The sequence below is a fragment of the Anolis sagrei genome, chromosome 3, assembly GCF_037176765.1.
Source record: "Anolis sagrei isolate rAnoSag1 chromosome 3, rAnoSag1.mat, whole genome shotgun sequence".
In the NCBI taxonomy this organism is placed as follows: domain Eukaryota; kingdom Metazoa; phylum Chordata; class Lepidosauria; order Squamata; family Dactyloidae; genus Anolis; species Anolis sagrei.
Window position 1 is genome coordinate 196,244,302 of NC_090023.1, and position 18,103 is coordinate 196,262,404.

The 18,103-nt window shown below is 39.6% G+C and overlaps 1 protein-coding gene across 1 annotated transcript in view; it reads left to right on the forward strand.

The window, feature by feature from the left end:
* C3H10orf90 (chromosome 3 C10orf90 homolog) overlaps positions 1-14,822 on the forward strand; it is a 126,985-nt gene extending 112,163 nt beyond the window's left edge. Inside the window, exons 7-9 of the mRNA XM_060768620.2 lie at positions 11,015-11,078; positions 12,064-12,163; positions 13,810-14,822. Of these exons, the coding sequence (XP_060624603.2) occupies positions 11,015-11,078; positions 12,064-12,163; positions 13,810-13,848 (203 nt within the window). The 3' untranslated portion in view covers positions 13,849-14,822. The remainder of the gene's footprint in view (positions 1-11,014; positions 11,079-12,063; positions 12,164-13,809) is intronic.
* Positions 14,823-18,103: the final 3,281 nt, after the last annotated feature.

The following is an 18,103-nucleotide window of genomic DNA, read 5'->3' on the forward strand; positions in this document are numbered from 1 at the left end:
ATATAAGTTTCTGTAAGCTGTATTTCAGAGGAAAGGGATTTTTCTAATATTTTAGAAACATTCGTGATCTACAGTTCCTTTGGTTTATTTTTCTTCATATCCCTTTGTGAGTTTGCTTCATAACCTCTAAAACTTTTTAACTTCACTTGCCCCTTAGTCACGAATTGTACTCCACCTTTCAATGTTCATAACCTTGCTCATGCTTTGTCAACCACTTGCACATTTCTCCTGCATCTTCTACATCTACACATCATCTGTCAGAACTGGGTTATAACCTGCTGTCAGAAGAGAACTGGGTGCCAAAACCTGTGCCATGGGGTCAAAGCTGAGGGGGTCAAGTCTGGAATCAAGTACAAAAATCTTTGTGGACACGAACTGACATACAAGATCCAGAAGTATAATTGTTAACCAGCAAGACCAAGCAAGAAATCTTTGACAGTTCTTCTTTTCTGAAAGGATTGAGTTGTTAGACTGCGACAGGCTCCCCAAACACTTTATTGCCCAGAATTCTGGTCATAAATACAATGTGTTGGTTTACATTGCTGTTATTGCTGTGTGCCTTTAAGTTATTTCTTACAATACCCCTATGGAAAACCTATCACAAGGTTTTCTTGACAAGATTTGTTCAGATGTTTGCTCTTGCTTTCCTTTGAGATTGAAAATGTGACTTTCCAAATACCTTTAGTAGGTTTCTGTAGTTGAGTAAGGATTGAAACCCTGGTTTTTCAGGGTTCCAATATATCATGTTGGCTCTCTGATACAACCATGTACAGTATCAAAGATAGTTTGTCCTTACCGCAGTGCTCATGAAATCTGATAAGGGTACTAAATATGCAGTCCAAAAAGTCCAAAATACGAATATCTCTAATCTTAAAAAACCCCTCAATACCACATTAGAGCATATCCAGACTCTTTTTGAACTGTTTTCTATTTCAGAAATAGTCCTATTGTTGGCTTCGTTTTCCCTCCCCCTATTTCCCAAGTAAACTAGCATTTTTGAAAAAAAAACAGATTGGGATGTTTTGTGGCAGGAGGGGGGAGGTGCTAGAGGCTGTTCAATATTACTAAATTAGCAGAACTAAATTTGAGCCAATTCCAGACTGGGTTCTAGGAGTCGTGGCATCACTTGGGTCGGGGTCACCATGATGTCACCTCCATGGATCTTCTCCTTTATCTGATATACAGTGTTTTAACTAAAATACCTGAAAATTGACAAATCAGCAGCAACAAAAACAACACTGTATGCTTGTAATTTGAATTTGTAATTCAGTAATAATGCCAGCTCTAACCTGAGAAGATGCACATTAGGAGGCTTGAAAAGTAAACAAGCATAGAAGCCTCCCCACCCCCACCACCCACCAGTGTTGCCTCTGTAAAAAAATAATATCTACTGTAACACTGAACAAACATTTTATAGAAACTCATTTCGGTATCATCTGTTATAATGGTGTCATCGGTGTGCTTGGCATTCCCCACTACCACCAGAACTCCTAGTGACACCACTGTTTGGGACAAGAAAAAGGACAACAGAACGAGGAATGTCATTGGGTGTGTACAGACTGCGCTACTCAATAGTCATTGCCAGGCACTCCTAGTATATTTAACACAAAAGAGGAGGGGTTCCAGAACAAGGAATGCAATCTCCAAGGATGCTTCCTCAGCCACACCAGCTCTTCTTTTAGAAAGTAAGCATAGCATGTTCATAAGTCTTCACTTCTGTCTACCAGTGACTTTTCTTGTGGGCAGAAACCCAACCTCCTCCTATTTTTCTCTTTTTACAGCCTGTCTTTCCTGTGGCTTTAAGTGGCTTTCCTACTAGGAAATGTGTTTTGCTCCTCGTTCATTACCATTCTTCAGAGCCAGTATTAGCATTTGTTAAAATACATTACGGAGATTAGTTATTTACTTTGGTCTGCTACCCTAAGATCTTGGTGGAGCTTCCTTGTCTCACTTGGGGATTGTTGCAAATAAATTACTGCTGCGCAGGATATTTTCTGAAAACCTGAATCCCAGCAGGGTTAAAAGATTTGAATAAAACATGGATTAGCTTCTTCTTATTTACATGTTGCCTTTTTATGCCTTTACCTGAATATCTTTTCAACTGACAACTTTGAAGCTATTTTTCTCTGCTCTTCTCAGATTATTTTCCACTTTATTTTCAAAGAAACTTATTTGTCACAAACTTACAAATTTCATTTTCCAGGAATGGCTTTTGCACTCTTTGGACAGCATTGTCTGTCTTGGGTGTCAGGTGGATTTTCTCACAATGGGGGGTTATTATGGGATTCTTAGTGGTCACTCATGTTAAAAAATATTTTTCATTTCCTCAGTATGGGGGCAGAATCACCATTTGGAGCTCCATTTCGTTGCTTGGCTTTTATCAACTATTTGTGTATATGTGCATGATGGCATGTAATGCTTTTCAGTCTAATCTGCACAATGATAGCACTGTAGTTCTACTTTTACTGCCAGTCTTCCATCCTCACACCAGAAGAGACTTGCAGTTTCTCAAGTCACTTCTGACACGATTAAAAAAATCCTCCATGGGGATTTGCAGTTTAGGTATTTAGAATTCTCTGCTATGAACTCTAGTTCTTTAGCAAACTACAACCATGGTTCCATAGGATGCAGCTGTGAAAATTAATGGAGAATCATAGCATTCTCATCATATAGTGTGAAAAGCCTGTAAGACCTTGTAAGAAATAGAGGTTGGATCTACACTGCCATATAATCTAGTTTTGGAATGCAGATTAACTGCATTGAACTAGATGTGTTGTTGTTGTTCATTCGTTCAGTCGTCTCCGACTCTTCGTGACCTCATGGACCAGCCTACGCCAGAGCTCCCTGTCGGCCGTTACCACCCCCAGCTCCCTCAAGGTCAGTCCAGTCACTTCAAGGATGCCATCCATCCATCTTGCCCTTGGTCGGCCCCTCTTCCTTTTGCCTTCCACTTTCCCCAGCATTATTGTCTTCTCTAGGCTTTCCTGTCTCCTCATGATGTGGCCAAAGTACTTCAACTTTGTCTCTAGTATCTTTCCCTCCAGTGAGCAGTCGGGCTTTATTTCCTGGAGGATGGACTGGTTGGATCTTCTCGCAGTCCAAGGCACTCTCAGCACTTTCCTCCAGCACCACAGCTCAAAAGCATCGATCTTCCTTCGCTCAGCCTTCCCTAAGGTCCAGCTCTCACATCCGTAGGTTACTACAGGGAACACCATGGCTTTGACTAGGCGGATCTTTGTTGCCAGTCTGATGTCTCTACTCTTCACTATTTTATCGAGACTGGACATTGCTCTCCTCCCAAGAAGGAAGCGTCTTCTGATTTCCTGGCCACAGTCTGCATCTGCAGTAATCTTTGCACCTAGAAATACAAAGTCTGTCACGGCCTCCACAGTTTCTCCCTCTATTTTCCAGTTGTCAATCATTCTTGTTGCCATAATCTTGGTTTTTTTGACGTTTAGCTGCAACCCGGCTTTTGCGCTTTCTTCTTTCACCTTGATTAGAAGGCTCCTCAGCTCCTCCTCGCTTTCGGCCATCAGAGTGGTGTCATCTGCATATCTGAGGTTGTTAATGTTTCTTCCAGCAATTTTCACCCCAGCTTTGCATTCATCCAGCCCCGCACATCGCATGATGTGTTCTGCATACAAGTTAAAAAGGTTGGGTGAGAGTATGCCACTGTACGGAAGTTTGAGCAGTCTTTCGCATTTCCCTTTTTTGGTATGGGGATATAAGTTGATTTTTTCCAGTCTGATGGCCATTCTTGTGTTTTCCATATTTGCTGGCAAATGGCATGCATCACCTTGACAGCATCATCTTTTAAGATTTTAAACAGTTCAGCTGGGATCCCATCATCTCCTGCTGCCTTGTTGTTAGCAATGCTTCTTAAGGCCCATTCAACCTCACTCCTCAGGATGTCTGGTTCTAATTCATTCACCACACCGTCAAAGCTATCCTCGATATTGTTATCCTTCCTATACAGATCTTCTGTATAGTCTCGCCACCTTCTCTTGATCTCTTCAGCTTCTGTTAGGTCCCTGCCATCTTTGTTTCTTATCATACCAATTTTTGCCTGAAATTTACCTCCAATGTTTCTAATTTTCTGGAAGAGGTCTCTTGTCCTTCCTATTCTGTTGTCTTCTTCCACTTCCATGCATTGCTTATTTAAAAATAGTTCCTTATCTCTTCTGGCTAACCTCTGGAATTGTGCATTTAACTGGGCATATCTCCCCTTTTCACTGTTTCCTTTTGCTTTCCTCCTTTCTTGGGCTACTTCCAGTGTCTCAGCAGACAACCATTTTGCCTTCTTGGTTTTCTTTTTCTTTGGAACGTACTTTGTTGCCGCCTCCTGAACAATGTCTCGGACTTCCGTCCATAGTTCTTCTGGGACTCTGTTTACTAAATCTAGTCCTTCAAATCTGTTCTTCACTTCCACTGTATATTCGCTAGGAATGTTAGTGAGATCATATCTAACTGGTCTGTGTATTTTCCCTGATGTCTTTAGTTTTATTCTAAATTGGGCAATAAGAAGTTCGTGATCTGAGCTACAGTCAGCCCCAGGTCTTGTTTTCACCGAATGGATGGATGTCTGCCACCTTTGGCTGCAAAGGATGTAGTCAATCTGATTTCGGTGTTGACCATCTGGTGAGGTCCATGTATAAAGCCGTCTTTTAGGTTGTTGGAAGAGAGTATTCGTTATACACAGCGAGTTTTCCTGGCAGAATTCTATCAGCCTGCGTCCCGCTTCATTTTGTTCTCCCAGACCATGCTTGCCTGTGATCCCAGTTGTCATTTGACTTCCCACCTTGGCATTCCAGTCTCCTGTAATGAAAATAATGTCTCTTTTTGGTGTATTATCCAGTAGGTCCTGCAGATCCTCATAGAACTGATCTACTTCTGCTTCTTCAGCAGCTGTGGTTGGGGCGTATATTTGGATCACTGTGATGTTGAAAGGCTTTCCTTGCACTCGAATTGAGATCATTCTGTCACTTTTTGGGTTGTATCCAAGCACCGCTTTAGCGAATTTCTTATTAATTATGAAGGCTACTCCATTTCTTCGATGTTCCTCTTGTCCACAGTAGTAGATCTGGTGGTCATCTGATGTGAAGTGGCCCATTCCAGTCCATTTCAGTTCGCTGCCCCCCAGAATGTCTATCTTTAGTCTTGACATCTCACCAATAACAACATCCAATTTGCCCTGGCTCATAGATCTTACATTCCAGGTTCCTATGGTGTGTTGATCTTTAGAGCATCGGATGCGTCGTTCGCCTCCAGTACCGTCGGCCGCTAGCCTTCCTTTCGGCTTTGAGCTAGCTGCGTCATCACATCTGGGGCTAGTTGAACTTATCCTCTGCTCCTCCCCAGTAGCATTTTGGCCATCTTCTGACCTGGGAGTCCCATCTTCCAATGGCATACCGACATATCTCTGGTTAGACTCATATAATCTAGTTAAATTCAGTTAATCTGCATTCTGAAACTGGATTATATAGCAGTATAGATCCAGTCGGAGAAACACAGTGGATGCCCAGTAGTAAACATTTTTGCCTTGAAATTGTTGGGAGTTTTTACTTTCTAAATAAGTTTTTTTCCATTCCTAGTAGATGCCTCTATCTCCTCTCCATTTGCAACACTCAAACTAGTACAGAAGTACAATCCTCACTATTTAGTATCTAGTTTCTTTCTTACTTGCTTTTACTTACTTACTTAGGTGATTCCTCGTTGTCTGAGTAGGATTGTCTTCCAAGATCGGTGTACTGTCGGTGGGTCCATAGGTGACTGTGGAGCCCCTATTCTTGATCTGCATCTTCTCCTGCAGTAGGGCATTGGTTTCCAGGTGGAATGTGGTCCTGGTCGGGGTTGGCTTGATGCGCCTTCCTCTTGGCACGTTTCTCTCTTTTGCCCTCCATTTGTGCCTCTTCAAATTCTACAGCACTGCTGGTCACAGCTGAATTCCATCTGGAGCACTCAAGAGCCAGGGCTTCCTGGTTCTCAGTGTCTATGCCAGAGTTTTTAAAGTTGGCTTTGAGCCCATCTTTAAATCTCTTTTCCTGCCCACCAACATTCAGTTTTCCATTCTTGAGTTTGGAATAGAGCAACTGCTTTGGGAGGCGGTGATCGGGCATTCGGACAACGTGGCCAGTCCAGTGGAGTTGATGGTGGAGAACCATCACTTCAATGCTGGTGGTCTTTGCTTCTTCCAGCATGCTGATATTTGTCTGCATGTCTTCCCAAGAGATTTGCAGGATTTTTCGGAGGCAGTGCTGATGGAACCGTTCTAGGAGTTGAATGTGACATCTGTAGATAGTCCACATCTCACAGGCCTATAGCAGGGTTGAGAGGACAGTCGTGTGGCTGGGATGACTGCATGGAGTGCCGTTCCAGATCCTACTTACTCTATTACTCTGATATTAAACAACAGTTTCCTGTCTCAACTGCAACTCTTCGCCTGTTGATTAATGCAGTTGTTTTTAAAGATTTCTGAACAAACACTGTTTGATTTGGAACCACTGCTCCTTAAAAGCTCACAAGAAATACATTTGAGGGGTGACTGGGAAGATAGGTAGACATTACATATATTGTGCAAATGCATTTGAGTTGAAACACTGGCAGGGAAGAAGATGGTTGATGGGGTTTTTTTAACATCTGAAAAATATCTGATCTCTTTATCTTTGTTTTTCTCATTCTTTTACAGTCTTTAAATGGCATCACTATGAAATGAGTAGCATGCCTGTTGACTTGTGCAAATGGCATTGCTCTTAAACTAAAAGCCGTCGTTCCCTCTCTCAGAAAAATACTAAATGGAATGTAATTGAGATACTAGGTGTGGCTCCTTTAAATGCCTGTGTACATGGGTTGCCTGGGGTAACCTCCATAAATATCCATGAGGCACATGTGGTGTCTTTAAAAGTTGGGAACTGAACCTGCAGAGAGAAGATCTATATTCAGGGCAAGGGATGCTGAGCTGACATCTGTATCAAACTGAGCAGCACTGTAGCTTTTTACTATCTTTAATGTACACACACCTTTTCAAGGTAGTACGTGCCTAAGGAAGTTAGAAGGAACTATGTGGCATCTTTGTATTGTTGCTTGTTGTTACGTGCCCTCAAGTCAGTTCTGACTTATGGTGACCCTATTAAAGGGTTTTTATGTTAAATTCATTTAATCAGAGTAGGTTTGCTACCACCTTCCTCTACCTTCTTCTGAGCAAATACAGCTCAATCTCTGTTCATTTTAACCTATGCATAATAACAACTTTTTTTCAAGTTAAAATATTTTTAGTTAAGATTCAATGGAACAGCTACAGGAGGCCACAGTGGCAAAGTGGGTTAAACCCTTGGGTCAGCAGGATTGCTGACCAATAGGTTAGTGGTTCGAATCTGGGGAGAGTGGGTTGAGCTCCCTCTTTCAGCTCCAGCTCCCCATGCAGGGACATAAGAAAAGCCTCACACAAGGATGGTAAAACATCAAACATCCAGGCATCCCATGGGCCTGGATGTTTGATCCTTGCAGACGGCCAATTCTCTCATACCAGAAGCAACCTGCAGTTTCTCAAATCGCTCCTGACACGGTGGAAAAAAAGTGAGGCAGCTTGGTAGTTCTGAACCCTGGTTTTCATGGTAGTGATGGGGTATAGCTGTATATCCAGGCTTTACAACTGCATCCATGTTCCGGATGTGTTAGAGCAATAAAATAACCCAAATAATCTAAAAATAGTTTTCTAATTCTGAATTGATGTTTAAATCATATACTCTGGGCACCTACAGTTTTACTTTTAAATTTATGTAAATTATGGCACTATCACTGACTACAGGAATAAAATGGAGTTTGCCTCTGCTGCTTTGATGATAAACTCACTGAATTGGGAATGATCGTAATTTTGCAATATATTTAAACAATCTAGTGTCTCACTAGATTAAAAACAATAATATATTTGGAAAATAAAAAATAAAAAGTAAGAATTTGTAATCATACAAACTCCTCTACCTAATCTGAGAGGTTTTTTTTTCTTCTAATAACAAAAAAGAGGAAGCTATGGAGTATGTTGTCAAACCTGGTGGGTCTTTACATATTCTTATTCCTTGTACTGATCTAAATACTGATTTGGAACCTTTTCCTTGCTCCATTGATCACCTGATTTTAACTCCCACCCTTGTTCACCCTAGGGAACCTTCCATACAGCCCTGTATCCCAGAATATCAAGGCAGAAAATCCCACAATATCTGCTTTGATCTGGGTTATTTGTGTCCACACTCGGATAATGTTGGATTTTCTGCCTTAGTATTCTGAGATATAGGATTGTGGAAGGATCCTGGGAACCACTGATCAAGGACACATCTAAATTGCAGATTTTTTTTGCCCTAAGGCAGTGGTTCTCAACCTGTGGGTCCCCAGATGTTTTGGCCTTCAACTCCCAGAAATCCTAACAGTTGGTAAACTGGCTGGGTTTTCTGGGAGTTGTAGGCCAAAACACCTGGAGATCTACAGGTTGAGAACCACTGACCTAAGGAAAGAAATCATGGCTAGACGCCGGATCCAGACAGGCCCTAATCCCGGGAGAACCTGCATCTGAAAAACACGGATTTTCCCAGGAGCCTATCCACACCCACTCCAGCATGCGCTTTCTGGGGTGTGTGTTCAGATGTTCTCTTGGAACTATCCCGAGAGAATGCCTGAAGGCCCCACCCCCCTCCCCCAAGCCCCCAGACCTCTTAGAAAACTTAGAAAAACTTACGTGCTCTCCAGTAGAAGCCATGGCAAGCTCTCCCAACGAGTAGAAATGATGCGCCAGATGAGTGGGGGGGGGGGAGCAATTTTCCCTCTTCCTCCCCCCGCTCTCCTGGCACGTCATTTCTACGCACCGGGAGAGCTCGTTGGGGCTTCTACTGGAGAGCACATAAGTTTTTCTTAGTTTTCTATGTGATCTGCGTACTTGGGGGGAGGAGGTGGGTATTCCCACAGTTTCCCGAGCTTGTTTAGCCTGGTAAACTGTGCGAATACTGTCTGGCCTGCAGTATTCTGCAGTCCAAACCCAGAAATAGTGCATTTATCTCGCCCCTTCCAAGAAGGTGCAGAATAAATACACTAACAAATTGATTCGCTACAAACCAGGGTTTTCCAATGTTTTCCCGGTTTGTAGTGAATTAATGCGAGACTGCCCTGAACATTGTTTGGACAGCCCCCTTTTTATTGTGGAAGTTTCTGCAATAAAGAGACTGTCTAGATGGGCCCTTAGGCTGTTATCATTTGTTATATGTTGGTCTTCCATATTCCCTTCACAAATTACATGTTCTCGAATTAGTCCCAGTGAATTGTATAAAAACCTTTTATTTCTTGCAAATTAATTGAAAACTCAGGGATTTCAACAGTCTCCTGCTCCACCCTGTCTGTCTCTGGAGTTAATTTGAGGTGGTTCTCTGGACCTAGAAAAGCTCCAAAGGAAAAAAATGCTTGCACTTCTTCATAGCCAAGAAACATCTTTAAATACTTCACTGCTCTCTTGGTTTGTCAGCGATGTAGAACATTGTTTTGAATCAAGAGCCATGTTGCTTCATGGAGTTTTGCCCTCGGGAGGGGGAATCCTATTATTTGGTTTGGAATTCAGTACGTCCATTGGGTCCTTCTGTGATACAATAGCATCACGTTTTGTGACAACGCCAATCTTCCCATGAGGCTCCCTCCACCCTAGTTCAGTACACGAACCCAAGTCTTAGTACACTACTTATTTGTTACACATTCTATAAACATACTCATGTTTTTGATAAAAATGTACAATCTCATCAATTTATGATATTATAGTCCAAATTCCTGGAATGGGTGGGATGAGTATTCTGATTTCTTTAACCTAGCCATCTCTTGGTTAGAGCCAATACAGAGGAGGGAAGAGTTATGAAAGCTGACAAACAGAATTTGGAGTTGTCTAGAATGGTGTCACCAAGTAGTATTACAAAACAACTCTGACTTGAAACCCCAGAGAGCCATTGTCACTTAGTTTAAAGAGTATTAGCTAGATGGCCCCATGTTCTCAGCTGATAGGCAGAAGGAGCTGCTTCGAATCATGCATATGTACCTGTTGTTGTTGTTGTTGTTGTTGTTGTTGTTGTTGCTGTTTTACAAAATCCTGTTGTATTTTCTACCTATAGCACATTCACTTTGGGGGAAATGAAAGCAAGCAACAATATATTTTTAAATAACTTTACCAAATATTAATGTTGACACCTCCTTTCCATGTTAGAAATAGTATCTATTTATTACTTCTAAAACTTTGCTTTTGGAGGAATCACTAGAGGGATATTTGTCAATTAATGCAAATATATCTTACTTAACGAAGTGGTTGTGTTCTTGGATATTAGTCCTTTAGCAAAAACTTAGGTACCAGAGGTGGAAATAAATCGAAAGAGTAAAGAGAGGGTCCTACATCATAAAAGAGAGATACAATAAATGTAATATGTTTCAGCAAACTATGCATCTAAACCTAACATTATGCACATGTAAGGTGAAACAAACAGATCAGGTAAGCTTTGCATAAGTAAATATATACTTTTTAAAACTTTTGGACATCCTTTGAATGCTTCTAAAATGTATTTTGGGATATATATATATATAGGGCGCTCCATGCAGTCATGCTGGCCACATGACCTTGGAAACGTCTATGGAACAATGCCAGCTCTTCAGTTTAGAAATGGAGATGAGCATCAACCCTCAGAGTCGGACACAATTAGACTTAATGTCAGGGGAATACCTTTATATATCAATGGACTCAACATTTTTTTGTAATTTCCATTTTGGTGACAAAACATATGGATCTATGTCTTTTCCAACATAACAGGATAGCTGGTGAGAAAAGTTTAACTACTGCCCCCCCCCCCCATTTCTTTCTTTTACTCTTCATACATGATCTGCAAATGTTTCCAGAAGCAACTGTTTTGCCTGCTGTACACACAGCTACGTTGAGATCACTTAGACAAGAATCCCATTCTTTATTACGTTATCAAGCTTGTAATCTCTGTTTTGCAATTCCTAGATAATCTGTTTAAGCCAAAAGAACGGTCAATTTCAGAAAAGGAGATGCATATGCGATCCAAGAGGTAAAACACATTATATGTGGCATTTTAGTCCTTCTTCTATTTTGATCTTGATTCATATCAGTTCTGTTCTAGCACTGCATTATCATGGACCCTCAAACTGACTAGGGACTGTAGAGCATGGAGGTGGCAAACCAACATAACATCAGGTGATACCAATTGCATGTTTGCCACCTCCCCATGACAAAATCATCCCCAGCTATTGACAGCTAACCCTGTCAACAGTCCCTGGTCATGGTTTGTGGAAGTCCAGGTGCTTTTGAGCTAGCATGAAAGCTTAAAAATGATATCACCTGCAGGATTATCCTGTTCTGGGATTATTTTTCGCCAATTCTTAATATTACTCTAGAGCAAGGATAGGCAAGGTGTGAGGGACATTAAAAAAATATGTTATGCATTGATGTTACTTGGGATGCTTCTGCTCCTGGGGGGGGGGGGCGAGGGGGGCATTTTTGCCATATCTGCTCTTTTTTAATGTGAAATAAACAGAAAATGCCTTATAGAGGATGTGGGGGCATTTTTGCCAGGTTTCTCCCTTGGCTATTAGAGCCAGGAGAGTCCTTTACAAAACAACAACAGGAACAAAATATAAAGTGACATCAAATCACTTCCTTTTAAAAGAAAAAGACCTTTCCTGGGACTAAAATGTCCCCTCAACATAGCAACAAAGCCCTCCATACCTTAGGTGGCATTTTAGGACAAAAAATGCATATTTCTGCAGTTGGGGTTCAGTAGGGAAGGTCCAGTCCTTTAAACTTTCCTGGAGGCTAACGTGGCCCTTTAGGACCCCACAATTGGCCACTCTGTGCTATGGACAGTGCATTCCTGAGTGAATAACACACAATACGTTGAGTACAAAATCTTACATGTTCCCTCCTCCCTGCTCCAAAAAAAGGCCATTATTGCAGGCAGTGCCCTCTTAAGGGTCAGCACCATTATACATTTGCTGATAGCTTAAGTCAAACATAATAATTTTATTATATTCCAGAATTTATAATACTCTGCCTGAAGTGAAAAAGAAGCAAGAAGAGAAACAGAAACGGGTCATCTTACAAAGCAATAGGATGCGAGTTGAAGTGTTCAAAAAGGTAACAATTCTCCAATTATGCACAAGCTTGAAACTAAATAAAGCAATATTTTTTTCTGTCACCCCATATTCACTGGTTTGCATACAGTTTTAGTACCACAAACAGGAGATTTAGAAATTCCTGTCTCCTTTCCCTCTTTCAAAAATTTGTTTGGAGAGTTTTGAGGAAACTAATAGCAAAGTCAGATTTTGCATTTCTTTGCCTGGATATGTCTGTGTATATGTGTATGCCAGTGGTTTTGTATAAAATCTCATCATGCCGCACTTCTATTTACCCTCTAAATTTTGCAACCTGTATTAGGAAAGGAGAGCATATCCACTATTATTTGTTTCCCACCCAAAAATGGATTTCCTGACCCTTTGGAAAACTGGCTGGGGAAGACTAATACAATGGCAAGAAAATTGTGCCATTTTCAGCCAATATTCACACATTCTGAAGTGTTTCAAAACATATTCTGTACAAAAATACTTGTGGGTCTTTAGCAATGAAAACCATTGCTTTTTGTATGTACAGAAATGCATTTTCTAGACAGAAAACCTTTTCAGATAAGTGATTTTTTTTCCTGTGGACATCACACTTTTGCACAAAGAACCCATCCATTTTGCACAAAAATATGAAGTTTTTGTTTCAAAATATGTTTTCTCTCTAAAATACTGTTTGCAGATAGCCACCCATATTTGTGCAGCTTTCCCCTTTTTGTGCAAAGAACAGCAATTCTGCACAAAATGTAACCATGGGAAAATATGTACAGTAGGTTGTTGTAGGTTTTTTCGGCACTGCCAGGCCATCAAATGCTAATCAGGGTGGTCAGTTGAAACATTCACACCTAGCTCCAACAGACAAGAGTCCTTTGTCTCACCCTGGTCATTCCACAGATATATAAACCCATTTTTCTAGTTCCAACAGACCTCACTACCTCTGAGGATGTTTGCCATAGATGCAGGCAAAACGTCAGGAGAGAATGCCTCTAGAACATGGCCATATAGCCTGAAAAAACCTACAACAACCCAGTGATTCCAGCCATGAAAGCCTTTGACAATACAATATGTACAATATTTTGTAACAAAAAAGATATTTTTGTACTAAAAACCATATGTGTTTTTGTGCAGAATACAGGATGAAAAAGTACACTGGAATGTTTCTACATAAAGCAAGCATTTTTCTTCATAAGGATGAAATAATCAAATATACATCCCTAATATCTATAGGATCCAGCATACTAGTCTTAATATACTGTCACGCATGTTCTGTGAATAATATTCCTGATTTCAGATGAAGCATACTCTTTTTCAGGTATTGAGGGAGGAGTACAGACTATTTTGTACTGAGTCATACCATTGCATTCGGTATTGCTTATTTGCAGTAGCTCTAGAATTTTATATGGAATTTCATACATAATTTCTAGAATCTCTAGAATTTCATATGGATGTCTTTCCCAGTCATACCAGAGATTGAACCTAGGACCTTTTACATGTAGATAATGTTTTCCATCACTGAACACATCTAGAAATAATAAATGTTATCACATACGTATGGTTCCTTCCAGAAATAATTTTGTGTCTACCTTTTTTTCTGTTATCCATAAGATCTGATAATATAAAATGTGTGACATTACAGGTTGTTTTTTATTTCTGTTTTCCTTGTAGCAATTACTGGATCAGCTTCTTCAAAGAAATACAGAATGACTAAAGATTCCCAGGAACATCATTCTTTTGGGAACTTGGATTTCTTTGATAATTAAAAAGCCATACGCAACTAACACGATCTTAATCACACGGAGCCTTCATTTGTCTTTAACTCCATAAACAAAGAAGAGAGATGGATTTTTCAAAAGAAAATCCAATTTATTCTGGAAAATAACTGGATTCTATTTAAGTAGTCAAGAGCCATGGAAATAACAGTTTTAGAATGGTTTTATGCAATTTTTGAAAGCAAAACAGTATTCATGCATTTTTTAAAGAAAAATTCAGTGATATAGCCAGCTTTGTATCCATAGATGTGGGCATATGTAAGCATGTGTCCCATTAAGTATATAGTTTCTATGCATCCCATATACTTATGACCATCAAATATAAATTTAGTCCTTTTAAACAGAAGGAAGCATGAATATCACGTTTGCTCTGGTTAGAAACTAACCAAAATACCATTTTTGCCTAATTATTTCTCCACCAGCTTTAAACTAATCATTAACATAGCTTTGTGACCAATATTTTAGACCTCAGAATGACCATATTCCTATTTTATAGTAAACCCAAATAATAGGGTGAGCTGTTCGTTTGTTTTTTTTAAAAAGTATTGAAAAGTTTTCTAACTATTCTTCTGAAAAATCTACTTTTCTAAACTGTATAATTTTGCTGGGCGTTATTTGGAATGATATATTTATAGCAAAGACATTTATTTATTTATTATTATGATTATTTGAATGGCACACATTTACATAATGGTAGTAACCGAGAGAAATCCTTGTATAAAGTTGTAATTTAAAACACCTGTAATGTTTGCTTCCAAAATATTTGAAATGCTATTTGTACATTCAGAAATAAAGCAGATTATACAAAGAAGAAATAAAATCTAAGTAGAATAAAAGACTACGTTTCTGATGTTTTTGGGGAAATCATGTTAATTTCAAAGCCATTGTTGCAAAGGATGATGAAATCCACACCAGAGATCCTATTGAAAAAATATTGTTCTAATGTTGCTGGGTGTTTCTTTTTTTGTTTGCACTTGCTTCTGCATCACATTTATTTGTTCTTCCTTCACAGTTACTTTATAATATGATGAAGACTAATAAAAAACCAATAAGCTGATTTTCATCCAACAGTTAACAGTAGTCATGCATGGCTAAACCTTCCTTGTTGGTAACAAAGATGTTTGGGTAAATATTAACAGGAAACAAATGTTTTTTGCCTGTCATTTCTGTTATTTGCTTAGATATCTCACACTTTTGTAGAAATACAGGAATGGTAGACATAAAGAAACTAAAATGCACTTTCCCACGGCAGGCATTATGTGCTCAATTTTAGCCACTAACATGACCAAGTCCTCTCATTGAACAGAGGGAGGCAGCTGCTCCATGGAATCGATTTAAAATATAATGAAAGGGTAGCAGGTTGCTAGCTTTTGTTAAAGGTTTTTATTGCTGTGTATGTATGTGTACATCCATAATTCTCAAACTCTAGTCCTCCAGGTGTTTTGGACTTCAGCTCCCAGAGGTCTCGAGGCCCTTCTAAACAGACCTTATATCCCAGGATCTGATCTCAGGTTTTGTACTTTAAACTGGATTATATGAGTCTGCACTGCAGGATAATCTGGAATAAACAGAAAGCCCGCGATCAGATCCTAGGATATAGGGCCTTTTTGGAAGGGATCTCAGATACCCAGGCCAATGATTGGAAATTATAGGATCTGAAGTACAAAACACCTGGAAGACCAGAGTTTGGGAAATACTGGCATGCAAGAAGTGGGGGCAGTTGTTAGGGATAGTTCCTGCTTCAGGCCCAAAATAACTCCAGTGGCTTTAGGTGCTATGCATCTTGAGTTTGGGAGTACATTGGAGGCACTATTTGTTGATTGGTAGCAAAATTTGTAGCAAAATATCTTGGGTGATCTTGACCATGAAATGCCTGTCTGGCTTTAAGTTTTGTTTCTTGTGAGCACCCATTGGGGGAGTGGTGCGTAACAAGCAGTGTAGCTACCCAAATGTTTCTCTGTATATATGTGTGTGTGTGTGTGTGTGTATACATACACACACACACACACACATGAATTACACCTTGATTGAAAAGTTATAGAAAGTGAAGGCTTCAATCCTTAATGAGCAGAGGGCATCACTATATATGTCTTAAGGCTATGTTATAGACCAGGCATCCTCAAACTGTTGCCCTCCAGCTGTTTGGGCCTCCAACTCATCATCATCACCATCATTTAATTACTTATTAATCGCCCTCCATCCTAACGAGCTTGTTCAATAGTCGGGAATTCTGGGAGTTGAAGACCCAAACAGCTGGAGGGCCACAGTTTGAGGATGCCTGGTATAGACTGATACATTGGAAGATTACATGCTATCCATGCAATCCAGCTAATTGAAAAGGGGAGCAGATAGATCACATGGGCAGAGCATACTGACAAACATGTAGCATAGCCATTGGTTCATTAGTGTACTGTTGATATAATGGAGACATATTGAAACTTGTAGTAAATTCCCGATTCTGGATTGTCAGCAGTAACTACAATGACAGAGTTCAATTGTCACAGTTATATTTCCATATGTTAACAACTAAACCCAAAGGTTTCTGAAGTAATGAATCCCAAGTAGTTATGAAATTATACATCCAGGTCATTCTCTTCATAACTACTGAATAGAGGGCCAATCTATGGACCTTATCACATTGGGATGAGCTCCACTAATATCAGTACGCATCCCCGTAATGTTTTAGACTAGATGCATACTGTATTTAGATGGGATGCATACTTACCCCATTGCACCTGATTCTTACGTTTTGAAAATACTACACTTTGACTCATCACATGACAGAAGGCTGGCTCCTCTCAATCCATTTGAATGCCTCCCTGTGTCACTTTTCCCCATAATATTGCTCAGTGAAATAGCCTGGAAATCTTGAACTTCTGCTCTTGTGAGATATTAGCTGACTGAATGCATACTGATTTTACAATCACATGTAAAAATAGTGCCTCAGAACCATTTTGTTTTTTCAAATGATTAGAATCCCATGTACAACTACTCAGTTTCTGCAATGTTTTGCATATGGATTCCAACAGATTACTGATGGAACAGGACAAATGTCATGTGATATCACTAGTTCAGGATCACGTTCAAAGGGTCTCAGAAACAGAGTATATCGCAATGTGATAAGGTCTTATATCTTACCATGCCATGTTTCTTGCTAAAAATATGAGGTTTGCCTGTTTGAAAATATCGCAACTTTTTTACCAGAAGGATTTGCTGGAAGAGACCCTGTTGATATTTGCATTACACGATGATTTCAGTGCTCAGGAAAGTTGAACATCAATAGCAGTTCCCCCAATAGATTTTCAGGCATATACATAACTACATTTTGGTTTGAATTCAGTTCTAATGCTGACTGACACAAGTAGACGTTACAGCCAGGTTAGACAAGCAGATAATGCTTATAAATTATGAAAATTAAATATAATAAAGTAACAATCAGAACAGCAATATCAATAACAGCATCACTGCTCCATATAGCTATCATGTGAGAAAATGAAATTATAATTCTTAAAAACTTCTACCTGAAAAAAAAACTCTACTTCCATCTGAGGCGAGCCTGGAAATTCATATCTCAGACACCAGTTGGTGAACTACAAAGTTAATGCAAAGGACCTTTTAGCATAGTCCCAAAAGAGACTGTTGACTCTGAATTTGGTTTCCAGAGTTGTACTAGTATTCTTCTCTCTTTTCAGAGGAGAATTTTACAGCTGCACACAATCCAGTCTGCAGGATCATTCTTTATCCATTCTGCTAACATTTGAAGTGGCATAGCATTTTGAGAATTGCTTTGAATCCTTTCATAAATGTTTGTGACATTTAAGTTTTATTCATCTCCTCCCTTGATTCAGCTCTGCTCGCCCCAACACACACTAAATGGCTTTGGCTAAAGTGAATACCTATGTATATTCAACAATAATTTCTCATGTGAGGAGATAAAGTGAATGGTAATATCAGATGAAATTTTCACATTAAAAGTCTTCCTCATAATAAATTTGAAATATGGTTAGCAAACAGCATATTGAAGATAAATCTTTAGCAGGAAATTATTGATAGGGTATGAGTATATTGCTTTGGAGGTGAAAGTATATTTATTATCATCTCACTTTTTTCTTGATACGTGATCCACAGTGTACTCAATCATTCCATAGTGGACCTAATTTATCTTTCTTGTTTGGTTGGTGGTTTTTATT